Source organism: Bacillus rossius, chromosome 2 (assembly GCF_032445375.1).
Source record: "Bacillus rossius redtenbacheri isolate Brsri chromosome 2, Brsri_v3, whole genome shotgun sequence".
Taxonomy (NCBI): Eukaryota; Metazoa; Arthropoda; class Insecta; order Phasmatodea; family Bacillidae; genus Bacillus; species Bacillus rossius.
The window spans coordinates 117,342,732-117,361,077 of NC_086331.1; the positions used below are offsets into that span (position 1 = coordinate 117,342,732).

The window sequence follows — 18,346 nt, forward strand, 5'->3', positions numbered from 1 at the left end:
AAAAAATATAAAATTAACTTTGTATTATGGATATAATTAAAATAGTAGGATTTATAAATAGGCTAACGAATATTTTCCAGTGTTTTTAAAGAGAGCAGAATCAAGGTTTGGTTCACAATAATTATATTTAAAATAGTTTTATACTACACATCATTATAAAAAAAAGTATACTCCATATCAAAGTTAGATTGAACAGGATTAAAAGTGAGATTATAACAAATTACTTAGTGCTAAAAAATGATATTACTGCCATCCCCCGCGGTCAGGTGGCTGAAACCCGGGCTTGGCTTAGTTGGTAGTGTTTCTGGTGCTAGAATGTTGAAATTATCAATAACGGCACCAGGCTAGCTTTGAACCTAACCAAATGCTGCTGTGTGGGTCGTCCGCCTCAGGAAAGTCCACTAAGCTTGTAGGCTGCAAAATACTATGAGTGAAATAGGCTAGCTATTGAAAAGGTACACACTACCATACCAGCTTGGTGCGCTGATTCCTAGCTATGTAAGAATGCAAACTAGCAAAAAAAAACTTGACAGGAACCATAGGGGCTACACTTCGCACAGGCTGTTAGGCCACATCGATAACCTCCCTTTAGCATGTGCATGCAACGAACACACTGGTGGTGTAAGTCATTGAAGCGAAGGCAACGACTCTAAGGTCGTGGGTCGGTAGCCTGCTGCGCAGCTATTATGAATGTTGGTGTGTTCATCTGCTGCTGTAGTGTATGTACTCGTCCACTGAATATAATCCTAAACATTTTTATTTATTCATTTAATCACTAAGTGTTGAATATTAATTAAAGTAACACAATCACTTGTCTTTCTTATGTAAAATAATATTGTTCATTGTGCAACTATGCCGCAAATGTCAGCCCGAGTAGTTCCTGTGCTCCGCGTACTTCACACGGGAAACGTGGCCCTCGGTGACCCAGAACACCAGTCGCAGCTCGCTCGGCACAGAGGTCGAATGCATCCACGCACAAAGGGGTCTATAACATCTTGCCATCACAGACTAACAAACATAGTGTAAGTTTCCTAATCCTTTTGCATTGGCCCCATGGCTGGCCCCACTTTAGGTGCGGTTTGAAGTAACCCACCGCTGCCATCAGCCAGGGTTTCGGGTGCGATTCCCACGGCGAGTCTAAGGAGCTGTACGTGAAAATTGGGGTGTTTTCCGGGAGGGCGCCAGGCTAGCTCTGTCGGCTGATCAGAACTCCTCAGGGGTTGGCGTGCGGAGGGGGGGGGGGACACTCCCACCATGCGCCAAGGTTACGCCGCTCGTCTCATCTGGGTGGAGACTTGGCGAGGTGTGCATTCCACCAGCAGGAGCCAGTACTGCGGGCTGAGGCCGGGCTAATGGCCTTCGGTCGGTACGACGTCAAACCCCCCCCCTGAAGAAGCCCGGCCTTGCACGCGATCAGGCTCTGCAGCGGTTTGCACCCCTAGCATGTCGTTGACTCCCCATCCTGGCGCCTGGGGTGGCTGAGGCTGGTGGGGCCGGCGCTCTGGACCTGGTGGCTGCGACTGGTGGGGCCACGTGGAGGCGTGATGAGGTAGGTGGTGGTGGTGTGCAGTGTTGTGGTCATGTGGTGGTGTGGTGTGGTGGTATAGTTTTCACAGCATGTCCAGGCGGTTGGGGCTCTGGGCGGTCGCAGGTGGTAGTGTGTATTCACCGGTGGTCGAGTTTCCTCCGTTGTGCCCTCAGGATTGCGGGGGCCGCGGTGGCCCCTCTGAGCCCTCCCGAGATCGTACTCGGCCAGGTACCCCGGGGGCCGCCTGTCCTTGGCGGGTCTCATCACTTGGCGTGTGGGCGGTTTGTCGGGCGCTTCTGGTGGGTCGTGAGGCGTCCAAGTGGTGGTTTTGTTGTGGTCTTCCATCGGTGTTGTACGGTGGTTGCTCGCGTCATGGTTGTTGGATGGCCCGCTAGAGTAAGGTTGCCTCCTTCGTTCGGGTATACCCGAGGTTTCTCCTGCCTCGTCGTCGGGTTCCTCCACGACGTGTGTTGTGCCCTCAGGTAGGGTTGCCGCCTCCTCCTCTGATGCGTGGGCGATCACTGGCCCAGCCGCACAGAGATGTAGTTGTTCTCTGGCGGTGCCGAGTACCACGTCGTCGGGTTCGTTGATGACGGTGGCGGTGTATCCAATAGGCCCTCCGGATCGCTCAGTGAGACGTCGATGATGGTCACCTGTTCGTGGCAGGTCATCTGTCCTGGTTGGCGTGACATCATATCGTGCGTGGGATCTTGTGCATCACTTGGTGTTTCCAGGTCGTCGAGGGCCTCTTCTGTCCTCCTGGTTCGGATGTCGTGGTCATGCTCTCCGGTAGCCGGTTCGGGCTCGTCTGCTACCGGTTGTTCATCGTCGTGCATGTCGTCGTGTGTCTCGTCGTGGTCGGGTTCTTCCGGCATCAGCTCACCCGGTGTCGTGACCAGTCGTAGATCGTCGCGGTGGATCTTCCAGATGCGCCGCCCCCCCGAGTTTGACCAGATATGCGGTCTTGCCCACGCGTCTCTGGACTTTGTAAGGCCCGCTCCAGCGCGGTGCCAATCCGGCACAGTAGTTGCGGGGGGCTGAAGACAGCGGGTGGACCCGGACGTAGACTTGGTCTCCCGCTCGGACTAGGGGTGGCTCCCTTGTGGTCTTGGGGGTGATATTCTGTGAGTAGGTCGTTTGTCGTCGTCATGCGTCTTCATACATGTCTGTCCTGCGCTGGTCGCGTTCCTCTGTCCCTTCTCCATCGTGCAGCGTCCTGTGGGTGGCCCATTCGCCTGGGAGGTGCAGGTTACTCCCTTGCACCATCTCGGCGGGCGTGTGGCCGGTGGCTGCATTCACACGACGGCGGATGCAGAACAGGGCATCGGCGAGGTGTTGGTCCCACTTCGAGTGGTCGTCAGTCAGTCGGAGTCGGAGTTGGATCTTCAAGTCCTGGTTACTGCGCTCGGTGGGGTTGGCTCTGGGATGGTAAGCTGGGGTGGTGTGGTGCTGGATATGCACCTGCGCACACCATTCCTGCCATTGCTTGCTGATGAACTGGCTGCCATTATCGGTCAAGGCCGACTGTGGGTAGCCCCACCGAGGCAGGAACTCCTGCGTCATGAGGTGGATGATCGTGGACGCCCTGGCATTGCTGCACGGATATGCCTCTGTCCACCTTGTGAACATATCCGTCATGACGAGTATGAACCTCTTTCCTCTGGGCGACCTGGGGTAGGGCCCCATCAGGTCGAGTGCGATGGTCTGGAAAGTGTGGGTCGGTTGTCGTGGGTGCTGTTGCTGCTCCCCATCACGTCGGCGTGCCTTGCGGACCTGGCAGACCTCGCACTACTGGACGTACTCCCTCACATCCCGCGCCATGCCGGGCCAATGGTAGTGTTGGGAGACCGCGTGTCGTGTCTGGTCCGTACCGGGGTGTCCTGCCAGGTCGTGGTCATGGTAGAACCTCAAGACGGCCTCGCGTGCCTCGGGAGGCACGTAGGTCTTCCACGACCCAGCCGCTCCAAGCGATCGGTGCATGATCCGGCCATCCTGGTCTCTCCACGTCGGGTGTAGTTCGTCTCCTGCTTGTTGTCGTCGTCGGGTCATTTCAGTTGATTGACGTTGAGCGGTCATGACCCGTTGGTCGACGTCAGTTGCGGTTTCAGGTGGTGGGTAGGTTTGGTTGGTGTCGGTCGTGATCCATAAACAGGTGTTTAGTGGCGAGAGGTGTTCGGTGTTGGGACCGGGCGGCAGCATGTCCTCCCACTCCTCCACGTCGATGACCTCGTGTTGGTCGCTCGGTTGCCACGACAGGGTGTCTGGCAGCTGGTTTTCTCACCCTGGCACGTGCTTCACCATGAAGTCGAAGGACTGGAGGAGTAATGCCCACCATATGAGTTTCCCTTTTCTGCCCTGCATTGTCTGGAGCCAGGTGAGGCAACGGTTGTCGGTCCGGAGAGTAAAGGTCCGGCTCTCGAGGTGCGGCCGGTACTTTTTTACTGCCCAGATCACCGCCAAACACTCCTGCTCATTGCTGTGGTATCTACGCTCAGCAAACCCGAACTTCGCGCTTGCGTACTCCACTACGTGCTCGTCTCCTAGGTGGTCAACTTGAAACAGGACGGTGCCTACCCCTAAGGCGCTGGCATCTGTCTGCAGGATGAGTGGGCGTTCGGAGTCAGTACGTGCAAGGGTGTGGCAGCGAGTGAACGCGCTCTTCACCTCCTCGAACGCGCGTTGCACATCGCTGCCCCAGTGGTAGCGCCTTTGCGGTGACAGCAGGTCAGTGAGAGGTGCGATTACGTGGGAGAAATCGGGTATGTATACCCTCAGCCAATTGATCAGACCAATAAACCTTTGGAGCTGCTTCCTCGTATGTGGAGCCTCCGCGGTCGCGATCTTCTGGAGATGGCCAGTCTGAGGCTGGCTCCCCTCTGGATTGACGCGGTGCCCCAGGAATTAATCCTCCTCGGTAGCCAGGTGGCATTTAGCGGGGTTCGCGGTCAGGTGGTGGGTAGCCAGTCTCTCGAGCACGAGTGCTAGGTGGCGGCAGTGGTCCTCCCATGTCTCCGAGAAGACGATAACGTCGTCTATATACGCGAGGGCGAACTGGCCGAGGTACCCTTCCAGCACCCGCGTCATCATTGTTTGGAATGTCGCTGGTGCACACTTGAGCCCGAAAGGCATGGCTCTGTACTGGAATCGCCTGCCATCAGGGAAGGTGAAGGCGGTTTTCTCCTGGTCTTGGTGTTTGATTGGTACTTGCCAGTACCCCGAATTCATATCTAGCGTGCTGTACACGCTGGCCCTCCCGAGGCCGGATACCGCCATCTCGACGCTGATCTGCGGGGGTGGTGCGCTGATGGTTACGGCATTGAGGGGGCGAAAATCAGTACAAAAATGCAGGGTACCGTCCCTTTTGGGGGCCAGAACGATAAACGCGTTGTAGGGGCTGTTGGAGGGTTCGATCACCCCACTGTGCAGCATTTCAGTGACCTGCTCCCGTATGATCCTCTGCTCCTTGTACTCATAACCCCAGGGTGATTCATAGATGGGTTGGTCGGTGGTCGGGATGGAGTGCTCGGCTACAGTGGTGCAGGACTTTGTTGATGGTGCTACAGAACTCCGGTGGTACATCGTGGTGGAGGTCGTCTAGGGTTATGGTTGGGCCTGATGGACTAGGTGTTCGACCCACCGCATACACAACGAATCTCTCAGTTCGCCCAACATTGATTTTAGCTGGCCCCATCTCCAACACGGCATCGTGTTCTGCCAGCCAGGGTTGCCCTAACACAAGCTCTTCCCCCAAGTCTCCCTCAACAACAGCGGTCACTGGTGTAGTTAGCTCCCGAAGGCTTACCTTTACATCCGCGTGTTCCATCATCCGGCTGGCATGGGTGGTGGTTGCCAGCCTGGTGTGGGCGGAAGGTGCCGGGAGGTACCAGCGAGGGGTGGATGAACACCTGGCTCGCCCCCGTGTCGATGAGGGCGAGGGTCGGGCGTCCATTTACCTCGACGGGCACGCGGAGCAGGTGGTCGCTGGGCTGTGTGAGTTGTCTTATCCTGGGGGTTGTTGTAACTGGATTGGTCCGCCGTGGCCGGGCTGTTGGGCGTGGTGTATGTCGGCGCTGTGAGTGCGTTCGGCGGTTGAGCGTGGTGTGGTGCTGGGGTCGCCGGGTCCTGTCGTGAGTGTCATGGTGGGTTCTGACATTGTTGGTATACCTGGTGGTCTTCGGTAGCGAGGTGTTGTGGTAGGCGGCGCTTGTCGTAGCTCGTCGTGGTTGTCACCGGCGCTCATGTGGCATATGTCGGCACGGTGGATGCACTCGGCGGTTGAGTGTGGTGCGGCACTGGGGTCATCGCGTCCTGTCGTGAGTGTCGTGGTGGGTGGTTCACGCAGTGCTGCCCTTGTCGCGGGTGGGTTTGCCGTGGTCGTGGCATCACCTGGTCCACGTGTCGGTATTGCGGGCGGGGGGCTACATCTGTGTCCCCCCCTAATTCGTTTCCTGTCGGCTTTTGGTCGTGTGAGGTGGTGGGTGGCCGGTAGGCGGGTTGTATCGTGCGCCGGGCGTTTGCCCCCCTAGGACAGTCGCTGTGCCAGTGGTACGTGCCCTGGGAGCATCCTAACCTGCACTGCGGCAGTTGATAACTCGCGCTGGCTTCTGGCCGCATCAGGCCGTCGGTGCGTAGCGTTCTTGGCTCCCTCATGTTGGGGCCCCTCTGTTGTGGTTGGGGTGGTGGTGCCTGGATTGCTAGCAGGTTCCGGCGGTTGGGTGGGCTGCTCCGTTCTCGCTCGGGGCTACGTAAGCTCCTTCCCCACATCCTCTGAACATTTTGCTCCGTCGCCACCGTGAGTTGCACGTATTCCATGACGGTGTTTGAATGGGTGACGCGCATGAACAGCTGGAGCTCGTCCCTCAACAATAGGGTGATGGTGGGGAGTGCTCTGGTGGGCTCTGCGAGTGGTGCTATGTGCTTGAAGAGCTGTAGCTTGTGTGCCACGAAGTTCTCAACGAGTTCGCCGTCTCGCTGTGTGTTCCCGTAGAATTGTGCGGTGCATTGCACCATCGTCGCGCCTGCATCGAACCGTTGGCTGAAGGCCTCCGTGAACTCCTGCCACTCCATATCGAAGCGGCCCCGTAGGCGCCACCATGTCAGGGCGCTTCCCCGCAGCTGTTCGCTGGTCCGCTCGGGCCACTCGTCGATTGGGGTTCCGCTTCGCGTGAGTCGGATTTCGCACTGGTGGAGGTATGCACGAGGGTCCTCGTTAGGTGCACCACTGAATTCGGGTAACCTCGATAAGTATGGGTCGGTTCGCACCGACTCCATGCGCGTGTTGGTGGGTCGCGTTGCTATGTCGTGCCCAATCGGTTGTGCTGTGGTTTGGTGTGGGGGCATGCCATAACACGTGTTTGGCTTGTTCCCGGTGACTGGCACTGTCAGTGTGGGTTGTGGTGGTATTGTATACCCTGTCTCTAATTTTTCCTTCCAAATCTTCTCCCAGTCTATGTTCCACTGCTCGTGGTTCGCTTGGTTGGTTGGTGACGTGGTATTGGTTTGCGTTGCGCATTGGCACGTGCTTTGCCAAGGTAGTGAGCCTGTCAGCAAGTCGGCGGTTCTCGGTTGCTTGCAGTGTGCACATGTCCCGTTGGATGTTTGCTGAAACATAGTTGTGTTGCGACTCTTGGTGCTTTGGACAGCTGTTATCGTTGACGTGCCGCGCGCGCCTTAGCGGGTCCGCGGGCTAGGTGCCCGGACAGCCACACAAAGCGGAAATCGCGATTGGGAGGGCAGGTTGGTTGCGCGTGCCGCTCCAGTGGCCGGGAGAAGGGGGTGGTGCGGACACCCGTGTGAAGGCAGGGGCCGAGAGCGCCCGGACTGCCGCACAAAGCGGAGGACCGAACAGGCTTGGTGGAGGAGGGGGAGTGCGGATAGCAATGCGCAGCGGCGGCCGAGAGCGCCCGGACAGCCGCACATAGCGGAGGTCAAGAATGGTCGCGAAGGAGGAGGGGATGCGGATGGGCGTGCGAAGCGACGGACGAGAGCGCCCGGACAGCCGCACAAAGCGGAGGTGAAAATCGGTCGTTGTGGGGAGGGGATGTCGGGCTGTGGCGTCGCGCTCCGCGTCGCGAAGGACGCGAAGCTGGTGGTTGTGGAGGGGGGGGGGGGGGAGAAGCTCTTATGTCCTCTCGCCTCGACGCGCCGTCTGTCTGAACCTGATCCGTTCTCGCCCGCAAAATGGCAGTTTCGTGCCCGCTTTGTTGTCTGAGTTGGGAATGGCTTGAAGAATTCTGTTTTGAGATTTGTCCTGGTTTGTTTTCTGTTCGGTTTTGCTTGACGGGTGTTTCTCTTGCTAATTTATTTTGCACTATTTGCCACACACAGGGGCGCCATTTGCCATCAGCCGGGGTTTCGGGTGCGATTCCCGCGGCGAGTCTAAGGAGTTGTACGTGAATATTGGGGTGTTTTCCGGGAGGGCGCCAGGCTAGCTCTGTAGTCTAACTGTGAGTGGGTCGATCGGCCCCAGCGTGTCCCCTAGACTCGGTGGCTTGACTTGGAAAGTAGCGACAGCCCGGTTAATCCCTGCACCGTAGAAAAAAAACCGACCCGAAGTCGCGTGGGGAGTTGCGTTGAAAAAGGTATTTGGTGATGACTATAGTTACCAGTCGTGAGGAATCAGTGACAAAACTTGAAGGCTCCCCACGGTACGTGCACGTCCGCTCCAGGCCACGAGCTGATCAGAACTCCTCAGGGGTTGGCGAGCAGAGGGGGGGGGGGGGGGGGGGGGACACTCCCTCCATGCGCCAAGGATACCCCGCTCGTCTCATCTGGGTGGAGACTTGGCGAGGGGTGCGTTCCGCCAGCAGGAGCCAGTACTGCGGGCTGAAGCCGGGCTAATGGCCTTCGGTCGGTACTACGTCACCGCATAATGTAATTCTTTCGTTTTGAGCAAAACGTTTTAGAGACTTACGTGTACCTATTAATTTTAAGCAAAATTGGATATATATATAATCTTTTGGCTGATTACAACAATTTTTAAGTATAGTTTCGCAGCTGGATCAAACATATTTGTTTTCTTTTTAAGATTGGCAGAATGATTATGTAATTTTGATGGAAATGATAATCATACAAACTTTAAATTGTGTGGGAAAACCTTAAATTCAGTTCTGCATATTATGAATATTTGTTTAAAAGGGCTTATACATAATGTTTCTTGTAATATACTTATCTTGCCTTCTCTATAAATATACTGAGACAAATGCCACAGAGGTTTAATCTTTATCTACAGCTCTTATAAATATTTAATTATTTATTACAATGAAGTTAAATAAATTCATAAAAATTTACACGAATAAAAATCCTTGAGTTTGGTTATATAAATGTATTTTGTGTGTGTGTGTGTATATATATATATACACACACACACACACAGCCTTCACCTCATATAACCATAGGGAAAATCAATAAGGGACCACATTTGTTACAGAATAACAAACCTTATGAAATTGTGTTTTATATATACATTTGCTCAGACTTTACAATGACGATATATTATATAAATTTATTAAATTAAATAGTTTTGCTTCATCATGTATTTTACCCAGGAACAAAGTAAAATGTTTAAAAAGAAATTGTTATCTGCTCAAGAATTTACATATAAGAAAATAGTTCTTATCTTGTATTTATAAAAGAGTTATTAACAAAATATTTTTGTTTACTATTTTAATTAATAATTTATGATATACCCTGCAGTTTACACACTAATTACTAGACTAGCAACTGAAACATACAAAGCAGTTTTACATGCTTTGGTTGAAGAAGTGCCAATATTTCAGCCAGCATCTCTAATGAGTGAATTCAAACCTGCTTTGCACTTTTCCTTTACACACATTTTCCCAAACATAGCAATGAAAGGATGTTGGTTGCACTATGTGCAGGTAAAATTTGATGGAATTAGTTTACATTTGAATTTTAATATTTGTGCTTTTAACAGCCAAAAATCAATTCATGCACTGAGATTAGATTCGAGGTGTTAAGTAACTGGTACAGTTCAATAATAGCCTAAGTAAGCGGGGATCGATTATTTGGTGACTTGAATAAAATACTTGTGTATAAACACCCATATTGCATGCAATTATAAAAATATTGTCGGTTAAGGCCAAAGATATGTTATTTATAACAATGAAGTTTTAATGAAACGTATATTGTGGGATTTGACGCAAACTTTCAGCATAGTATGATAATTTGTGACCTCTGAGACTGTAGCAAAGTATTTTGAGGTTCCATTGTCTAAAGCCTTTGGCATAATCCTGACATATGGTTGTGTGAGGAAAAAAACAGGCAAGGTACATTCAAGTTTTATTGTATGGATCAACTGTGTATAGTTTGTCATTGCAAATGTAAAGCATTTTTACCTACTTGTTAAAACAGATGAGCCTTTTTAAAAATTAAATAACCAGAGAAAATATCTGTACATTAACTTAACGTGCTGCTGCTATGGCTTAAGTAACTGTTTCATAGCAGCATAAAGCAATATACCTTGTATTAAAAACTGAATAAACTTAAAATGGGCCTGCTTTCTAACTTGGAAACTTTGAAGCATATTTTTTTCTTCTTCTTTCATTCAAGCCTGTGTGTGTTTGGCTTGATATGTGTAGACTATATGTGCGTATTACACTGCATTGGCACTAGAGCCAGATGGTAAGACACATATTCCTTTTGTTCCAAGGCAATTTTCTGACACTCCCAACAACTGGGAATCTCAAGAACCATCTGCTCTAAAACTGGAGAAAGGTCGTTATTAAAAGATGATAATGCCCTTGCCGTTACTAGTTGCTGATTAAATAATAAATGGGATACAAACTGTGAAATATTATGTACTGGAAAAAAACATAATGGATATTTTCCAAAGAATACTTCAATACATTATAGACTATAGGATTGGTGTAGAAACACCAGTTAATGAATGGCCTTGAGTGGAGGACCAACAATTCCGTTGAGTCTTTTTACATAAAGTTACTAAAGGCTATTGGTGGGCCCAGACTGGAATTTTGGCATTTAATCAGTAAGAAAATTAGTTTGCGTAGTAATTATTTTTAAAATATTATATTTTCTTGATTTGTAAATAATTATAATTTTTGCAGCAGATCTAAGAAAAAAAGATAGCACTTTCCATTGCACACGGCCGAATGTCGAGAGACAGGTGGCAGCCCAAAGAATGCGACATCTGTCATAGGTGCAGCAGGGCGAAAACATCAATCAAATGCAGGGAGAGCTGTCCGCAGATACAATTTCTGTTAAAAGATTCCTCAATCAAGTATTTTGTACCGTTAGTTAATTGGCAGAAAGACTTCTACAGGTAACATCTTCGGCAGCAGCTGTGATGAACGAGGAAGTTACAGGCGTAGACTAAGTCCAAGATGATACACCACCAGATCTGCTTCCTGACATACTGTTTGATAAAGAACTTACTATCACAGATGAGGTGAAGTAATTGAACATTTAAATATCTATATAGAGCTCAAAGATAAAATTCATTATCATAACCTTTAATTTCCTGGTTGAGAGAGCAATAAAGAGTTACATATTATTAAAACCTCGTAACTTTTTTGTTTGCATATTTAGGGATAATATTTTGCCATTATTCATTCCAAAAAATAATATAGCCTATTAGTTAATATTCTGAGTTCAATGTTTATTGCTGATTGGCCACAACAAAATTTCAGTTGATAGTGTTATTAATGAAAAATATAAAAATAACTATTTTAAATTGTGTAGTACATTTACACAAATACATACAGTTAATTTATAATTATTGCTAAAAGAAATAATCCAACCAGCTTTATATTTCGTATTTTAACTTAGTATACTATTCAACTTAAAAAAAAAAATCATTGCAGTCTCAGTGGCAATGTCTTTCTCCTGTAACATACAGGTACATACTTATTCCACATTCAGACAAACTAACACAGTATTATATAAGAATCCACAATACAATTTTGACCAAACTGTATACAGAAGAGACCTGTAGAAATGTTCCTTCTAATATTATTCAACTCATAACATCATTACTTTACAGTCCCGAATTTTATTCATGTGAGAAAGGTATAATACATATCACAAAAAAATTTAAGTGATTTTATTTGTTATGTTGGTGGTTATCATAAAACTAAGTAGTAACCCAACTGATTTGTACCAAAACAAAAATTTATGAAGGGATTTGTAAAGCATACTTTAATTTTTTACTTTAATGTTGTAAAAATTATGTTTCAAAAGAAGCAGAGATCTTTAAACAACAATGAAGTGTAAGTATTTCTACATAAAATGGTTGTGGGAATTGAGGAAAAGATGGATGTATGTATAATATAAATAAATTAAAATAGAGGTCCTAAAAATTTTGTTCTAGTTTATTAAAATTTTTCCTGCATTGAAAATTTTATATTCTGTTCCCCTTGAAAAATAATATCAAAGGGTTCTACCGTACTTAAAGTGGTGGGAGGAAACCTGTGGTACGTTGACAACAAGCCAATATTAATTAATTAATTCATTAATTAATTCATTACTTATATAGATGTAGCATCAGAAAACAATCAATCCCACATGATAAATTTACATATTAACCAAATAAACAGTATTTTTTAAATTGTTTTGTGTTAGCCACAGAAATTTTCATCAGGAAAAAAAAAGCTATACACAGTGGAACCTGTATATAATATTTCCTAAGGAAACAAACAAATTTAAATTATATGTGTGAATACTTTATTACAAAGTTATCCCGCTACAGTAAATGAGGTTTTGCAGTACCTACATGGGTCTGTCTCCTTCAGACTGCAGACACATGGTGGACATCTCTCGGTGGCAACATGGTTAGATATTGTTGTTCAGTGCCAGCTCACTCAGTATGAGAACCCTCCCACAGGGAGGTGAGTCATGGACCATTCGGCCTGTGTGGCTTTCCAAAGGACTTACCCGCACTGGAGAAGCAATGTTATATAGCCTAGCCTGAACTCTAACTTACATGCTGCAGGCCTGTGGACATGCCATTAGCTAGGCTAGACACTATGTGGACACTCACTGGGACAGGATCACGATCAGGGGTAAACAGTACTCACACGTCGGATAGTAGTCACGTCCGGCTTTAATGCAGTGCCCATATGAATTTAAAAGTACAACTGCACAGTGCTCCACCCTCTCCTCGATAAAACTGTAATTTGCATATTTACGATGGCACTTGCTCCTAGTCAGAAACGTTCAGGCCGGCACAAATCTGTACCGGTGCTTTACTTGGAAGAACACTTCTGAGTCGTTCAGTCCTGTAAGTGTGGTACGTGTCCTACAGTGCGAGGTGAAGGACTAAGGAAAAGGTAGGCTACCTACTCAAATAGAACATGACGAGATATGTGTGGAGCTCCAGAAATGAGAAAAGCTGTTAAAAACAATTCTTATAGAACTACCGTATTTACCCGAATATAAGACGACATTTTTTACCATAATTTATAATTCAAAACAAAGGGGTCGCCTTATATTCAGATACATTGATTTTTAGGTAAACATACTTATTATCAGGTCAATGTTTTCAGGTTGTGCAGTAGTTACTGGCTGCACATGTTACGACCGATGTTTTTGGAATGTTCTATAGCACAAGATGGCGCCCATCTTATCAATTATTTTCTTGTACAAAAACATTAATGTAGGTTATACAGTACTTCTTTGCTGTGATTATTTTTTTAAGTTAGACGAACGGTTCCGCGAGTTATGTTATTTACATTTTAAATGCTGATGAAATGTCTGTATATTTTGATATGCCTTCAAATTATACAGTGGATGCTGTTGGAAATAAAACAGTTAATGTGAAGACAAGTGGCAATGAGAAAATGAGGATAACAGTGATGCTTACAGTGTTAGCTGATGGTAGAAAATTGTTCCCTTTTGTCATTCTTAACCGTAAAACTATGCTAAAAGAAAAATTGCCCTCTGGGTAATAGTGAGATGTCAAGAAAAAGGTTGGATGACAAGTGAGTTGATGCATGACTGGTTAAAGGCAGTTTGGGTTAGAAGGCCTGGGGCACTTTTAAAGAAGAAATATGTTAGTGTTAGATGCATTCAAAGGACATTTAACACCATAGGTGAAATCATGTATTAAAGGTATGAACACCGACCTTGTTATTATTCCTGGAGGCATGACTTCAAAGCTGCAGGTATTAGATGTGTGTGTCAACAAACCATTTAAAGACAGCAGTGAAGATGACAACAATGAAGATGATGCATCAGCATAATGATACTCTATAACAGTTTCCAACAGTTACAGTAGCAGCCATTTAGGTATTTATTTCTGTTTGTACATAAACTGTTAACAGTATTTCAAAAGTAGTGGTTGAAATCCTTTGTAAAATTCATATTTTCAATTTTATATCTAATTTTTTGGCATGTGTTTAATACAATAAAAAATTTTTCCTGAAAACATGAGGCTGTAGTTTGGGGGTCGTCTTATATTCGAGGTCGTCTTATATTCGGGTAAATACGGTATGTCATTTACTAATCAGTTAATGTAATGCAATGATGGGAGCTCCATGAGACTAGGTGTGACACAGCCCGTGGTCACACAGGACCCAGGGTTACAAGGACGTGGCTTAGAATCCACGGAAAAGGATGTTGCATCAACAATATTACTAATTTAAATTGGAGATGCTGCCAGTCTGTATTTTTGTGGCTGTAAAAGAACATATAAATTTTACTGGAATATATCACGTCATCTGCCTTGCTGGTTAAAGATTTAAAATACATCTTCAAGACACAACACTGGTGACAGCCGGCCATGACATCACAATGTGCATTCCCACAGCGGCCAACAGCATTGGGACCCGGGATATGCTTGCTGCTCTGCTCAGGGCAGTATTACGTCAGTTGCTCCCTCAGGAAAGCCCGGGTCAAGCCATCTGCGTTCTCATGCCAAGCCATAACATCGGGGTGCCTTCTCTGCAGAGCTCGCTAGCTGTATGGCCGCCTCTCCCATTCGAGGACATCAGGCGGGACTCCCACCACATGCGGCTCACCTCTGTGTTCTCCAGAGCCGCCTGAGAGATAGTCTGCAAGGTGGCGTAGTCTGTCAGCGCCTCAGTGGCTCCACCCACATCAGTAACCCCAAGTCCATCAAGGAGGAACGTGGTGGGGGAGGGGGCACCACCGCCTCTGGCTCACCCAGCTCCAGCACCAGGGGTGGGACCTCGTTTTTAGTCACTTCCGCCTCTGGGGTGCTAGTCATGCCCAGGATCTGTGACTTCATGGTGCGTCCATTCTGGCGTCGCCTTAAAGTAGTGGCTGCAGTGGGACTGCTCGCAGCGTCCAGTAACAGCTCCTGGGCTTCTGGAGGTGGGGAGGTGTTGTACCCGTGTCACCTTCCCATGCTTCTTCCGGGTTGGTGGCCATATCCGGTAGATGTGTTCCTATTGTTACCTTATGGCTGCACCTCCAAGGAGTGGCTGCAAGGCTTGTGACCATGTGCAAGGTCACAAAATGCTTGAAATATTTGGTTTTTATGTTTATACACTAAAATAAACAGTTAAGGACATGATAAATCACATAATTAAACATATCTGAGACTTAGTGGGGGGAAAATAAAAAATGTACCATCAAAAATATTATCAATTCATAGATAGGGTACTGCTGCGAAAATAGTAAACATTCAGAACAATAGACTGAGTAAAGGGTTGAGTGAACTATTTACTTTTCAATATAACCAACAAACTCAGGGGTAAAAACCATAGAGGTTGAAAGCTTAGCAAGTAGAAGAATAAAAGCAGAAGCTTAACCTGAACATTGATTGTTTTGAACATAATATAGAATAGTGAAGAATATGCTTGAAAAATTCAGTTGCTTCTCTATGTCCTGAATTCCCAGAGGATTGTGGTGCAATATGATGGAAGGGGGAGGGGGAGAATTGTGATTGACCCCACGGCATTGTCATGCTTTAAGGATGTTGACGTATAATTACCAGAAAGAATGAATCGGTCGAACAAAGATGAAGACTCCCCACGACATGGCACATCTGCCCCTGGTCGCGGCCTGATGAAGACTGCTGAAACGTTAATGGCGCAAGGGAGGGGGGCAGCGTATTTTTTTATGTTCACACCATAATTAAAAATGTGGAACTATTTTTATTCAAACTGGCTATGTAGAAACCAGGGCTTCAAACATTTTGTTGTACACAAGTGAATGAAAACAGCTCATGTGGAAAGCCTATAATTTTCTGTATCAAATAAACTATCAAGATTTAAACATGACAAGATAAATGATTTGGGCATTTTGGTAATTTCAAAGAGTTATGTATTTTCATAGTACATGTACCTTTTTTTGTCACAGAATATTTGCCATAGATAATTAAGACCAATATGAGAAACAAAGTTGCTATAGTAACATCAGGCAAGATGTACAGTTCATATACATCAGTTATGCACTAGCTGATGCAAGAACTCACAACACAAACATAGACAATATACATTTGTTACAGTCAAACATTGCCTTTGATATCTAAATATGACCATTTGTTATAGCTTAAGTTATAAAGATGTCTTTATTGCAGAAGTTGTGTCATGTATAACTATAACAGTGACATAAAATGGTCAGTAGAAAATACAGTTTCTCTTTATGTCTGTATGGATTTCAAACTCAAAACATTGCACCATGTCCTGTCACTGTATGTAATATCACTGCACTTCTGTTAACATGTGTTATTCTAAAATACTTTCTTTTTGTCTAGTTGACATGACAGAATTTTAATCTTAACTCATTAAGAAAATATAGTTTACACACAATTTTGGTCACTACAATAACATACATAACACATCTGTTCAGAAGTCCCATAACTGGTCAAGATGCAGCAGCTAAAGAGTCACACGAACACCTCTTAAGCAAGCTGGTGCAATTCAAATTTAGGAACTTGTGGGTGGAACAGACTCTTCACTTTTACTTTCAAGTGAAAATGGTGGGATGCGGCAGTCAAAAGTGTATCCATCCTCACGCTCCATACGAAACGTTCCCCTGCAACGATGCAAAATATTTTATTATGAAGAAAGCATAGAAAAGCAGTTATTTCACTACAGAAGGCAAGAAACATTACAAAATACATTAAGCTAATATTCAGCAGAGAATAAAATAATTTATTTTTATATTTTCGGCATTAGCACACAAATTTGACATATTTACATCAATTATTTCAAAATTGTGTATGATTACATGTTCTCATACTTTCATACATACTGGATAAAGTCATTTTACGTAAAATAAAATAAATAAAGGTATTCCGTAGAGATGGGCTGAGACAAAAAAAATTGAGCCGACTGAGCAGTATTTTTAAGTTGACTTGACTCAACGGAATGAGACTCCAGCTTTCTTGAAACTCAATCCATATTTCAAATGTGTAACCAGCATAAAATACGTACTACTATTTTGCAAGCACTTTATAGTGAAACCTAGTGTTTATGATATCTTAAAGTATAATCAAGAACTTAAAACATTTGATACCATATGCTTAAATAAGCATTTTGTATTGAAAAAATATTCCTAAAATGATATTTAAACACTATTACATTTCATTGATTAGGCACAAAACTAACCCAACTGTTCAAACCATTTTACAGTATTTTAAATATATCCAACCTAAACCAACCTAACAATTCAAACAAAATTCACAAGGTTTATTTCAAATGTAACAAACATAAAGTAACTAACAGTTTATTTAGTTACAGATATATTTTATTTTGTGCTTAAGTCAATACTCAACTCAAAAATTCGGAGATTCGTCCATCTCTAGTATTCACGTTTAAAACAAGTCACTAAAATAACAAAAAAATTACATGTACCTAACCACATTAAAATTAAACCAATCTCCTTGGCACCAGAGATGTTAAACAATATCCTAAAACCAAAAGGTTCATAACTGTTAATTAAGCATTTACACAAATGTCACTCACTTCAAATAGAGTAAAGAAGTAGGTGAATTCATGCAATAAAAGTAACCATATGACCAATAAATATTTTAAATTATAAGTCCAAAACTATTAACAGTAGATATACACTTTTGAGGTCTGTGCCACATTTTATAAATTTTAACCATTACAATCAAAGTTGAATGCTTACATGTTGTTAAAAAATATATTACAAAAGGATAAAGATATTAAATGTAAAAAATATGATTGAATATATTACTAACTAGCAGATGGAAAAACACTGCACCTAAAACCAACTCTTTCTTAGAATAATTTATTTTGTAGACTGAGTGGTAGTCTTACAACATTTAGTTCTTGTAATACAGTCAAAAGTGTTTAATCCAGCATGTTTGTTACTATGACCATATTGGATTAACGATTTTGTTGGATTAACAAATGACAATGTACAGTAAATCCCTGTACGGAATTTTCTACTGAAATGAATCCTACAGTATCAATAAACTCTGAGCAAATTAAAAATACAGGCAGTACAGCAATGTGATATGGCAGCCAAAGTCAACAGCTAAAATCCACCTGAAAAATATCTGAACCTAAGTTGTTTGGATAACAGAATGTGCGAAAATATTGAATGTCGGACTGAAGACCACTGTATTTGTTTACAGCATCTGGTGAAAGAAATTTTATGTGGCTTTTGTATCTTAAAATAGTAAAATCAAGAACAATTAACATTTCAGAAACTAACATATTTTCCAAGCTTTTTGAAACTAAGGTACACTAAGTTTAACCTAAATTTTAAAAAAAGTATCAAAAATAGAAAATGGCAAGCAAAGGTGACAATAATTAGCAAACATTAAGTAAAATTGTTTACATTTTCATAACAAATATCCATGCAGTATTAGACTAAAGACCACTTTTATAGGGTATTGTAACA

At 44.9% G+C, this 18,346-nt stretch overlaps 1 protein-coding gene across 2 annotated transcripts in view; it reads right to left on the minus strand.

Annotated features, from left to right (window-relative positions):
- Positions 1–15,770: 15,770 nt before the first annotated feature.
- The window catches only part of LOC134529674 (polymerase delta-interacting protein 2), a 55,811-nt gene continuing 53,235 nt past the window's right edge, over positions 15,771–18,346 (minus strand). For both annotated transcript variants that reach the window (XM_063364014.1, XM_063364013.1), the window contains exon 7: positions 15,771–16,507. In XM_063364014.1, coding sequence (XP_063220084.1) covers positions 16,399–16,507 — 109 coding nt within the window. In that variant the 3' untranslated portion in view covers positions 15,771–16,398. The remainder of the gene's footprint in view (positions 16,508–18,346) is intronic.